Raw genomic sequence first — 12,597 nt, 5'->3', positions numbered from 1 at the left:
GACTGAGCTACTCAATTATTATTTACTGAGAAATGAAATTTTATTTCACAGTTTTTTCAATTATAATCATTTTATTTCACTGTTATAACAGAAATGTAATGACTCAGATTATATAATGGTTGTGGTTCTGTTTAACTACATAATTAAAAAATAACAAAATAGACTTCAGGAACAGTTATTTCTCTTTCATCCCAACGTAAAATTAATAATAATTGTTCTAATCGCCTGAGTAAAACAAACAATGCAGAATCGGTAGCTATAGGCCAGCGCTTACAATGTTATAATGCCGTATACTTAATATGAATGATATTATTAGAATTAATATAAATGTACTCGAAAATATCCTGTATGCAACTTGAAATTAACAGCTTCACGTCACTCATGGTTCTTGTGGATGTCACCATTTGGCTAGAGCCAATAACGAAGCACTTGTGAAGTTAAGATTCGCTTTAGCCTCAAGTTGTATAAATAGCTATTATCCCCTCCATTATCATCATTAGACTTCGTGGAATTGCCACGAGAATCGTAAGGTTTACTACGCGGTATAGACTGTATGACAAGGGAGCGTGCAAAGAATGGAGTATACCTCTGATGTAAACACTGAGCAGTATACTGCGGTTACAATAAAACCTGTATCCTGCATTCAACAAATATAATGAATCATCATTGAAGTAGGAAATGTCTAAACATGTAAATACACAATTATTTTGTAGTGATATATATTAACTCTTAAAATTTAATGTAAGATACTCACATCATTCTTGAATATGTGCATTGCAGTGAAGAGTTACGTACATTTTGAGCGACTGCAAAGTAACCTCCTCCGATGGTCACTTAAACAGTTTTTATATGGGAAAATGTACGTTCAACATCACACGATGTAGTACGTGCATATTTGAAGAACGGAAAGTCACTACTTTTTAGTACACCAACTTCAGATGTCTTGTCGTGATCTGATAGTACATCATTTATAATACGAAGTTGTGAATAGGCAGAATTTTTAGCAATAATGTTTCGCAACTTACACTTCACGTTTTCTGAAATTAGTGAATTGTTATTTTGGATAACGGTTTGTGATACTTTATCCACCATATTAAGGGCTTCTGAGAGTGTAGTTTAGACGATTCTAACAGGATGATGCTTTTGGACAAGATTTTAAAATTAGAATCAATGAACAGAATATCTTCCAATAGCTGTTCAGAAGGCAATGATTTTACAGCTGCAACAGCGGAACTTCTGTGCTATCCAATGCATAAATTACCTCCATTATTTTGCCGTAAAGTTCTGCATAATAATTAACAGCATCCAACCACGTTCCCCAACGCGTCAAAACTGGCTGCGGGGGTAAGGGTATTCCAGGGGCATTTATTTGGAACTCTCATTGTAGTATGTTTCATTGAATTCTTGTCTGCACTGAACAAATGTTAAGCTTTGACTATTCCAACCACAGTAATGCAAAAACAAGTGCTCACATAGGTATACATTAACTGTAGCTGCTCTATCTATTTGGACCGGTCACATCTCTTAATATGAACTGCTTATACTACGAGACCGGGCGGTCGCTCACCTCCTCTATACTACCGTACATCGGCAACCTGATTGCATGCTGCGTGTGGCAATTCAACGAAGTCTAATCATCATCATCATTTGAATTATATTTTCATAATTATACTTTCATGAATTGAGGATTTTGAATCATCTGTCGTTAATATTTTGAGTATTATAAACGACCATTATACATTGAAAAGTAGCGGAAAACAGTTCGAGTTCTGCATACCATTCCTTAAGATAAAATGAGAAAAGTTGATGAAAGGAACTCACGCTTTCTTATGGAGAGAGACATATAAATTAAATAGATATTATAAGTTCATAAAAAATAACAATTAAAAATACTATATCGACGTGAATTAAAAATATGTCAGTAAATAATTAATATGAAAATTTAACATTAAAATTTAACTAGAATTTTTTTTATATTTACGTTCTTTGGACGGCGTCCTGGTACCATTTACTTCTAGGATTCCAGTCGCACATAATGTCTAGAGACAGAGACTTCAGTGTGTAATACAAGTCTATGGACTGCTTGGTTCTCTCCATGCTGTTCTTGCAGCGTATCAACCAGCGTTCTAATCGGGCTTCATGTAAACTGCCTGATAAAGAAACAAAACAAATTACAGACTTGCTAATTTGGTTACTTAGATACAGTGAGGTAGCTAGTGTGTCAATGACAAAGGAGGAAGACAAACCACAAAATAAATGTACAATAATACGAGGGTGTATTGGAAAGTAATGCCTCCTAATTTTTATGTGAAATGTTTTATAGTTATTTGAGTGAAATAAACCTGGTAACTTGCTACAAACTTACTGTTCTTACTTGTAGTCTTGTAGTTTTTCCCCCACATAATCGCCCATGCGATGAATACTCTTCTCCCAACACGTGACCAGTTTCTTGATACCGTCATTTTAGAATGATTCACTCTGATGGCGAAACCACAGCCTCACTTCTGTCTGCATTACATCCAGTATCAAAGAAATATCTTATGAGGTGTTCTTTAAGTTTTGGGAACAGATGAAAATCTGATGGCTCTAGATTAGAGCTATTTGGAGGATGATCAACAACAGCGGAACCAATAAGCTGAATGTGTTCTGTTATCTGGACGAACCCTTCAAATTCGTGCTTTCATTTTTTTTTAGGGTTTCACAATACCTTAGAGAAGTAATGGTAGTGCCTTTAGGCATGAATTCCATATGCACCAAATCTTGAATATTCCTAAATACTGTTAAGGATGAGTTTGCCTGCTGATGTTACAGCCTTGAACTTTTGGGTGCAGGTGATCCTTTGTACCGGAACTGTATTGATGATCTCTTGTTTTGGGGATCGAAGTGGTGAACCCAGCTTTCGTTACCTGTGACAGTATTCTTTAAGGATTTATTGGCTTCCTGTTCGTAGCGCAAAATAAATTGTTTGAAAATGTCCAATCTCTTGTGTTTCATGTGAGGAAGAAGTATTCGAGGCATCTCGTCGTGAGCAAATTTTCCAGAATCCCAGTTCTGCAATTATCGCCTGCACACGCTCCCTTGATATGCCACACTGGATTGACAGGAGTTCCTGCGTTATGCGACGATTCACTGTAATAAGTTCATTGACACGATTCCGATGAGCGTCATCAGTTGTCGTACGTGGTATTCCACTGCGTCCTTCGTCACACAAGTTGAGAGTTGCACCAGATTGATTACGAGCATGAGCAAACCAAAGCCACACAATACTGATGTCTACATATTGATCACGATAAACAGCCTCCAATCTCCGATGAATGTCTATCGGGGGCACATTTTCTGCTGTTAAAAACTCGATCTCAGCACACTGCGTCACACGCACCTACATAATGCAGATATATTCCGTCATATTTCAGGCTATGACACAGAGCTCTCTAATGGCAGAGATATGAAACTTAAGTCACTGAAAGCAGAAAGTTCACTGAATACAATGTACTATCACTAATTGTTTTAACTATAATCACAGCGACTAAAAACGGAAGCATTACTTTTCAGCATACCGTCATATTTCTAATTCATGAAGATTACGAAATGTCTTGCAGTCTGCTTCAAACTCGCGAAATTAAGAGTGAAAAAACGATTTTGTTCATCACTTTAGCAAAAGAAGTTAGAAAACATTATTATACTTATAGTTACAGAAGAAGCAAGTAACAAAAAGATGAGAATCAACAGAATTAACAATAAATAACTAAAAAAGGATAACAGAGACACTGAATAATTCACTCACACTGTCGCTTTACTGATGTTGCTATATAGAGTAGATTTCATGGAATGTAGTTGAAGAATTCCAATGGGGACATCGGATGCACATAATGAAATCTTTGTAGTCCTATGTGAAATATTTTGCAAATTTCAATATCAAGTTCATACTTTTATGTTTTAAAATAAGTTTTTGTACATAATGCGTTGCATCAGCTATGCTAATAAGAACATCCCTTCCTGTACATCAAACTTACATAATATTGACATCACAAATCAATAGGAATAGAATTTTCGGCAGGAAGGCACTATGACATCTCACGATCATTTGCGCTAACCTTGAAGCCAAGCACATTCCCAAAAACACATCGGCTGACTACACTAAAGTTCGCTATGTACCCAGGTTTCGAGTAAGCCAAATTACTTGTTCCTAGACCAGTCGCCAGCCGGCGTTCGGGGAATGCTATGGAATTATGACGAAATGGAGAAATGTTGATGGAATGATGTATGGCGAAACGGGAGAACCACAAGAAAACTGCATCTGCGAATTTGTCTGCTATAATTGTCACTATGAATTTTTCAATGAAAAACCCCGGAAATCGAACTCGGACCTCATGCGTGTCATACTGAAGGTCTGACCATTCAGCCTTCGCAGGGATATACACAACTCTTACTTCATTAGTTGTGTACTTATCGCTGGTTTAAGAATAGTCAAAGAACTTCAGCCGTTATTTACGTACGTACAATTTACCGCGCCTCAGATTTTCTGTGAGGTAAGCTGAGTTTCAGTTACCTACTGTACGCCATATATTAAACATTGTTATTTACGTAAGCTTATAAAGCAATGTGCAGTTTGAAATCGTCATTCATACATGAATCATGAGTAGACAGTGGATGCGAAATGACTTACCGTTGAATTTAGGTGCACATTTACTGTATGTTACATTTTTTTTTCATTCAGACCATTGGCTCAACAGTTTTTAAACGTAAACAGACGACGCCAACATGCTACTGTGTCTCCGTACATTCAGAAGGAAAAGAAAAATAATGAACTGTAGTACATACCTTGCAAGGTTCAGTCCTCGTCATCATTGATGCAATTACCAGCGTTGCAGTAAACGACGATATATTCTCGTAAGTTATCGAAGCTGAATCGTCTTCGCTTATCGCTTGAACAGTTTTTGTATCGAGAGAAATTCTGAAGAAAACCTCTAAAATGGGAATCACTCAATTTCTTTAGAGGAATATTTGAACTGAGAGCATCATGTTTCACGTGTCGTTTAGACCCGCACAAGTAAATGATGATGATGATGATGATGATGATGGCTCCTCAGATTTCATTTCAACGCACTTCCTGTGCGATGTACTGTTGCAATGTTTCTCTATAACCTGAGTTGTTCTGGTTTTTATTTCAATTTTACATACATTACACACGATACTGTCTTCGTTAATACATAAAATGTCACTCTCATATTTCTTAACTGCATTTCGTATCTCTGAGCGAATTTAACGTTTTGCCTTCTACATTATGAATGGATCAGCACTACACTATAGAACGCGTACTAAATACTTGAGCAGGATAACACAACTGCACACATTGCGTTGCAATGTTACTATGAACGGACCGGGATTCCTTCATCCATTCATTCATTTATTTTATTCCATAGATCTTACATGAGCAATGAAGCTTTAAGATGTGGAACAAGTCAGAATTTTACAACATTGTAATTACAATTTTTACAATTTTTATAGTTTTACAATTTAGAAATTTTCTACAATTTTTACAATTTTGTGCAATTTTTTACAATATTTTGGCGAGATGTAGTGAGATGAGGTGAGGTCCGAGGATTCGTCAAAATATTACCTGGCATTTGCCTTTTGGTTGGGGAAAACCTCGGAAAACCCCAACCAGGTAATCAAATCAAAGAGGGGTAATCAAATCAAAGGGGTTGATTCCAAGGACTCGTTTTGTACGCTGCTGTACTCGCCAGGTACACAAAAGACGGACGACGCGGCACGTGTCACATGCTCTGATACGAAACAACTTCACTTTTCCTTAAGTTATCCCGCATAAACTATCTGATCATGAGTAAGCGTAAGAAGGCGTTTAGAAACGAAAAATTGTTTGATGTGGTATTAATAAATGCAGAATATCATCAAAATACATCAATACCCAAGAGCTATATACAGAAACGTTTGCTGATAGTCGCCATCCAACTTCTCCAAAATTCAACACTGTCCAAAGTCTTCGCGAGACTGAATTCTTGTGTCCCGAGGATACGGAATCGAAGTAAGAGTGTAAGAAATAAAGTAGCGGAAGTAGCTGTTGTTCCAGCAGTTACAAAAAATCGCACATCTGTTCTCGTCAAGAAGGAAGAGAAATTAGTATCACTTAAAGAAATGTGCTCCAAATTCTTCATACGCATAAATACCACCCGTTCCACGTCTCACTACATTATTTTCTCTTTTCAGCAAGGAAATTATTTCTTGGAAAGAGTACAGTATTGTTTACGAATGAAGCCATGTTCACAAATCATGCACATGTCCAGGTCTATTGGAGAAATGTACATTTCGTTGATTCATAGGTTTCCACCCAAGGGTAAGTCTTTGAATGAAACTTAGGATTCTTCCATCTTTGCTATTTTCTGCCTTACTTTTAGTGTCCGCATACGATCTATATATCTTAATGTTGTCTGTCAACTGATATCTTCTTCTGCCCCAACTTTTCTCTCGTTCACCATTCCTCCTAGTGGATCCTTCAGTATGCCATTTTTTCCCAGCCAGTGACCCAGCTAATTCCCTTCTCTCTCCCTGATCAGTTTCAGCATAATTCTTTCTTCATCTACTTTTTCTAGCTTATCTTCGTTTGTTATTATATCTATTCATTTTACACGCTCCATTCTTCTCCATACCCATATTTAATAAATGCTTCTAGTCGTTTCTCTCACTTCGTCCTAATGTCCAGGTTTCTCCCCATGCAATGCCACACTTCACACAAATCATTTCACTAGTCTCAACCATAGTACTTAGTGCACATCTGGGTAACACAAAATCCCGTGTTAGCTTTGTCACGTGGCCATTCAACACCATTGGAGTGTGAACTGTGTTGTGGTATAATCAGACAACACGGCATCATTCCTTACTTGATTGGCGATGCATAGAACGGAAGATAGAGTCATTTCTAGAAACATATCTTTTAAATCCAATATTTGAACAGTTTGGATTTTTTCGAGTCCTAATTGTCAAAATTATAATCACATAACGTTAGGAAGAGTGGATCAGGAACGTGCTCATACACTTAGGGACGCTTTGGCTCATTTTGCTCCATTTATAGGCGATAATTTCCTGGGCTCCAACTCCCGCTACTAAGTATTATAAAACCCGCAAACTAAAAAAATTACTGCAGATAGAATCTATTAAAAATCTAACCCGTTATTATAACGCAGAGAAAAAACTCGACAACGCTACGAAAATGAGCTTGTCCAGTATAGTTTTTATATCCAAAGAAGTAAAGTCGCTCATAAAGTTCTAGAGAAAAATAAATTCCAACATTGTGAACTTCCAATAACACCAATTAGTGACAATTTTGGAAGTATTTTTCTACACACTGAAAAAAAAAAATTCTCCACTTCCTCATACGGCTACAAATGTTGAGTCACTTCCTGAGGGTATAGTTTCTGAAGAAGGTCACATAGATGTACGCGACATCAAGGTTTGTATGCCACCTAGTCCAGACAGAGTTTCTATTCGTGTCCTAACACGCTTGGAAACCTCACAATTTCTTATTGTTTACTAGAACATTGCTGCATTTTTCACTTGTACTCTATTCAATCAATCTAGAAAGGGAAGAATCATATTAATAAATATATGTAACTGCGGAGACATAAATAACATGACAAATGGAGGTCCATAACAATTTCTTTCATAATAAAGAGGGATGATATGGAAACGTTCTATAATCTAACTTACGTAATTTCATTGTTCCTCAGTCCACATCCACGAGAACTGATATCTCTGTCTGCAACCCATATAAATGCTTCTCTTGTAAACGAGTATCTCCATCGTGTGAGAGCTAATAAAAGAGGTTGTTGCATTATTTTTAAGATGTATGTAATACATTTGAGTCCATTGGGAGAGAGCATTTAAAAATTTCACTTCATCATTCTGGAGAACAGAAAAATGTACAGGCCTATGGGCTTAGTGAATCATTACTGACCTATAATACAATACCAGTACAGGCTAATTGGAAGACAACGAAAGCCATACATATTAAATATGGAGTAGCACAAGGCCCACCGTTAAAACCATTGCTATTTAAATTGGCTATAAACTACGTACTGAAAAACGTCAATAATTATGAAATAAGTGAGCAGAATGGGTATAAGTTATTATCAGGAAATCTACCGTCTTTATCTACATTAGCTTCCCTGATGACACAACATTAATCAGTAAACAAGTTGAGGAGCTACAGTTCTGCATTTCTGACCTAGGATATCTTTTAAGCGTGTGCTTGCATGCGATTCTGATAATCTACGTCATTGTTCCACCTTGTTTAGGGAGTAGAAATGCTTGTGCTATCAACATACGTGACTTAACAGAAATAAATTGACTATGTAACTGAACAAACGTAGTGCAACACAAACGTGTATATTTGTTACGTACCAGATTCTTCAGGCAGATGAGGCTCCATGGCTAGCCATTTCTTCAGAGCTTCTACTGATTCCTTCACCCTTTGTTCATTTAATCCAAATTCTTGCCAGACTTTTTGTACCACGTCTTTACCCGGGGCACGGAATTCTTTCGCCATTATAATTCGCAGTCTGGAAATAAAAATAAATAATAATTAGTTTGTTAATAAATGTGTAATGCGTATGTTTAAAATGTTGTAGCTTTAATGTGTGGAAAAATTGGTCCATACTAAATTCCTTGCTGTGGGTTACGTACAGAATAGAATACTATTACTTAATATTTTGCACGATACAATTAGGGCACAAATACATGTATATTACACTATACTTCGAGTCTCAGCACATACATCTTATTTCATAATCTTGTATAAAGTATGGTATAGTATACTATACTCTCAGGACTGACGAGCTTAATTTACGATCCTTGTCTCCCATCTACTTCCCAACGATATAACGTGCCAGTAAACAGACGAAATATCATTTACTTTCAATTTATTTGTCAGCAGGGGAGGAGTTTCAAAATTAACATGATCACATTTAGAAATTCTAGCAGGTTTCCCGCACTTCATTATGGGGTTAGTGAGGCTATAATAAGCATAATCAAAGATTGATGAACGATTTGCATCATAATCTATATATAGTTAAAATAAAATAAATGGAGATTACGATAAAAATAAAGTAAAGATAATTATGAAATTCATTATTTTAATATATAAATCGCTATGTTTTCGAAAATATTGTATTTCAGAATGTCTCAGATCAGCAATGTATAATTATCTCATGTACACTTTAATTCATATATTTATATGGAAATATTCCATTCATTCATTCATACATTCATTCATTCATTCATTCGTCCATTCATTCATTTATTGATTTTTTCGTTCTTTCGTTTATTCATTCATTTTTTCATTCATCCATCCATCCTTGCATTTCTTGTTATCTTTATACTTGTTAATCTCCACAGTATGTCGGAAAAAAAAACGTTATTTTTTATATTTATGAACAATATTTTAAAATTCCTTTTAAGAACAAAAAGTCACATTTAAATCAAATTTATGCACAATACATGACTAAACTGAAATTATTTCAACCATTTATTAACATAATAGACTGCTCTCTTTTAAATTTATTCCGCATTTGAGGAATGAAATCTATGGCTTACCCAAAACACTCAATAAAAATAATCATACATCTTGATTACACACCTTTTAACACTGTATCACTTCGGAATTTGCATGATAATAATTTCCTTTTGTTAAATATTATTAACGTACCTTGTTAAAATGTTTCGGCCTATTTTTCGGTCATCTTCGGAACTGGTCGTTGTTGGTCTTGGCGCCTCTTGTTTCCTATATGGGTGCTTTTTGTAGTGTAGCGTCAAAGAGTGTATGTGTTTTGAAGTTGAGCTGTGTGTTGAGTATATCGTTGGGTTGTGCTTTCGTGTGTCTGTATAGTTGGTATTGTTCTAGTGTGTTGAGTTTCTGGCTTTTTGGTTGGATGTGCAGTATTTCCATGTCTGCGTTGATGTCTCTGTAGGTGTGGTTGGCATTTGTGATGTGTTCTGCATAAGTGGAGGAGTTTTGCAATTTTCTTATAGCTGTGATGTGTTCTTTGTAACGTGTTTGAAATGATCTGCCTGTCTGTCCTATGTAGAAGTTGTTGCAGGTGTGCATTTGAGTTTGTATACGCCTGTGTGGTTGTATTTGTTTGTTTGTGTTGTTTGTGTGTGTTGAGATGTTTTTGTAGAGTAATATTTGTTCTGTATACGATCAAGAAATTAAACTACAACATCGCATACAGAACAAATAACACTCTACAAAAACATCTCAACACACAAACAACACAAACAAACAAATACACCGCACAGGCGTATACAAACTCAAATGCAACACCTGCAACAACTTCTACATAGGACAGACAGGCAGATCATTTCAAACACGTTACAAAGAACACATCACAGCCATAACAAAATTACAAAACACCTCCACATATGCAGAAAACATCACAAATGCCAACCACACCTACAGAGACATCAACACAGACATGGAAATACTGCACATCCAACCAAAAAGCCAGAAACTCAACACACTAGAACAATACGAAATATACAGACACACGAAAACACAACCCAACGATATACTCAACACACAACTCAATTTCAAAACACATACACTCTTTGACTCTACACTACAAAACGCACCCAGACAGGAAACAAGAGGTGCCAAGACCAACAACGACCAGTTCCGAAGATGACCGAAAATAGGTCGAAACATGTTAACAAGGTACATTAATAATATTTAACATAAGAAAGTTATTATCATGCAAATTCCGAAAAAATAATCTGTTTTTGTTTCGAAAAGGAAGAAAAAAATATTCAAAATCTTATTAAAATTATCTGTTTCAAATATCTCAAAGAATAACCCCCTGAAATTAATGAAATTACTTACGGTTCATCCTGTGTATATATCTACATGCCATTATTATTACTGATATACGGACGTAATTGTTACTTGTAAATAAATAAAAAATTATTTGCAATTAATCAGTACAGTTTCAGGAAAAGAAAGCAGTGTGACCTCCTCTCCTACGCCTCCGTGGAGCTTGGCGCCACAATCAACACATTCCTCTCAAAACTGAAGGCACAACTGTTAGCTCTTAAGAATGAAGATTTATAGAAATATACGCAATAATTCATTGAAATAATTACTGTCTGTGAAATTGCTGCACTTCATAATTACATTTTTGCATTATAAAGACTACAACTTAAAGCTCTCTTCTCATTTAATACATGATTAAGTCCAAAGATACAACATCTACCAACTACTGAAATAATTTTCTGACGCCAAAGACTCTGGTTAAGTTATACTGAGATGATTAAACAAGTTAGAGTATAAAGTTCATTGCTGCTACAAGTTTATTTTTTTAGATAATGCCATTATTCACCATTTCCTTTCAGTTCCTTTCCTTCCGTAACTTCCACGTGTAAATCAAAGGCAAATTACTGTAACAAGTCAGAATGAAACAAACAACTTGAGGATTAAAACGGAATTAGTTTCATGGAAGACCTAATTAACACATGCACTTCGAAATACCACTATATTATGGAATTAGGTTGCACTCATTAAGAAGAAGGGAAAGCAGGTTTCTTTGTGTGTTGAACTATTTAGCGTCATGTGGTAATTATAAATTCGTACTTAAGTAGTTCCGGCTCAACTCACAGATTTGCAGACGTCCGTCACTCCGTGATTTCCTGCTCTCACTGACTTGTTCCCTTGCAGACTGTTACGACATATTATGAAATGGTGGAACAGGTTTGTACGATATTTCTCAACATTGAACATACGCCAATTTTTTATTGTATGTTATTTGAATAAATGATTAGTTTCTTAGATCATTTCTAATGAAAATAATAAAATAAAATATCCATACATTTATTTGAAAAATTTAAATTAATGTAAAAACAGTTCAGGAACTAGTACCGAATATACTACAAAGAGTAAGAGATGTCTGTCTTTAAACTTGCATCAAAAACTGCAAGTTATTCGTCGAATTGGAAACAACGGAAACTTTAAAGTGTCACAAGTAAGTACAAAATTAGTGCTCTCATTCGATTAATAATGTCGCTGCCTACTGGGTTAAAATTTGCAGTGAAACTCTAAAGCCAAGCTGGAATAAATTACTTACATATGAATTCGAAAAGGCGAATTCTGAATAAAGATACCTCATGTAAAATCCACCAATCATTATGGTCCTTATCCACCATTATCAGAGCCGTTTGTAAATTAACATTCAGTTTTTCTTTAAAGTGGAGTAAAATTATACGAGTAAGTTTGTGAGTTACTCTTTCAGTCTTAAAAATATTACAGCTCATAAAGGAAAAAGAAGAATTGTGTATTTGATTTATGACGATGTAATTTGTGATTAATATTAAAGAAAATCAATGATCTTTAACAACAACCTCGTATGTTCGTATAAGAAAAAATTCAGTTTTACAGGATAGCGAAGAAACATTTACAGTATATCTTGATAAGTAACAAATGTCTGACATAAGAGAACATATAAATCTCTTCTTGCGAAATTTGTATCCATGCCTTGACCGAAGATGTGTTTGCAAAAGTTTCGGGAATATTTCTTTAGCTGGAATTAATTG

At 35.5% G+C, this 12,597-nt stretch overlaps 1 protein-coding gene across 3 annotated transcripts in view; it reads right to left on the bottom strand.

The window, feature by feature from the left end:
- Positions 1-11,729, bottom strand: part of LOC138711796 (alpha-tocopherol transfer protein-like) — a 46,634-nt gene extending 34,905 nt beyond the window's left edge. For 2 of the 3 annotated variants that reach the window (XR_011335459.1, XM_069843028.1), the window contains exons 1-3: positions 11,265-11,395; positions 8,419-8,576; positions 1,982-2,150 (exon numbers count right to left, since the gene is read on the bottom strand). Coding sequence is in view for 2 of the 3 variants with exons in the window: in XM_069843028.1 (XP_069699129.1) it covers positions 1,982-2,150; positions 8,419-8,563 (314 nt within the window). In the remaining variant the exon portion in view is untranslated. Of the gene's footprint in view, positions 1-1,981; positions 2,151-8,418; positions 8,577-11,264; positions 11,396-11,665 lie in introns of those variants that run through there. The other variant, XM_069843029.1, reaches the window with a different exon arrangement.
- Between the last annotated feature and the right edge of the window lie 868 nt (positions 11,730-12,597).

Source organism: Periplaneta americana, chromosome 13 (assembly GCF_040183065.1).
Source record: "Periplaneta americana isolate PAMFEO1 chromosome 13, P.americana_PAMFEO1_priV1, whole genome shotgun sequence".
Classification (NCBI taxonomy): domain Eukaryota; kingdom Metazoa; phylum Arthropoda; class Insecta; order Blattodea; family Blattidae; genus Periplaneta; species Periplaneta americana.
Note: the sequence above shows the minus strand (reverse complement) of the source record. Positions and strands in the feature narration are given on the sequence as shown.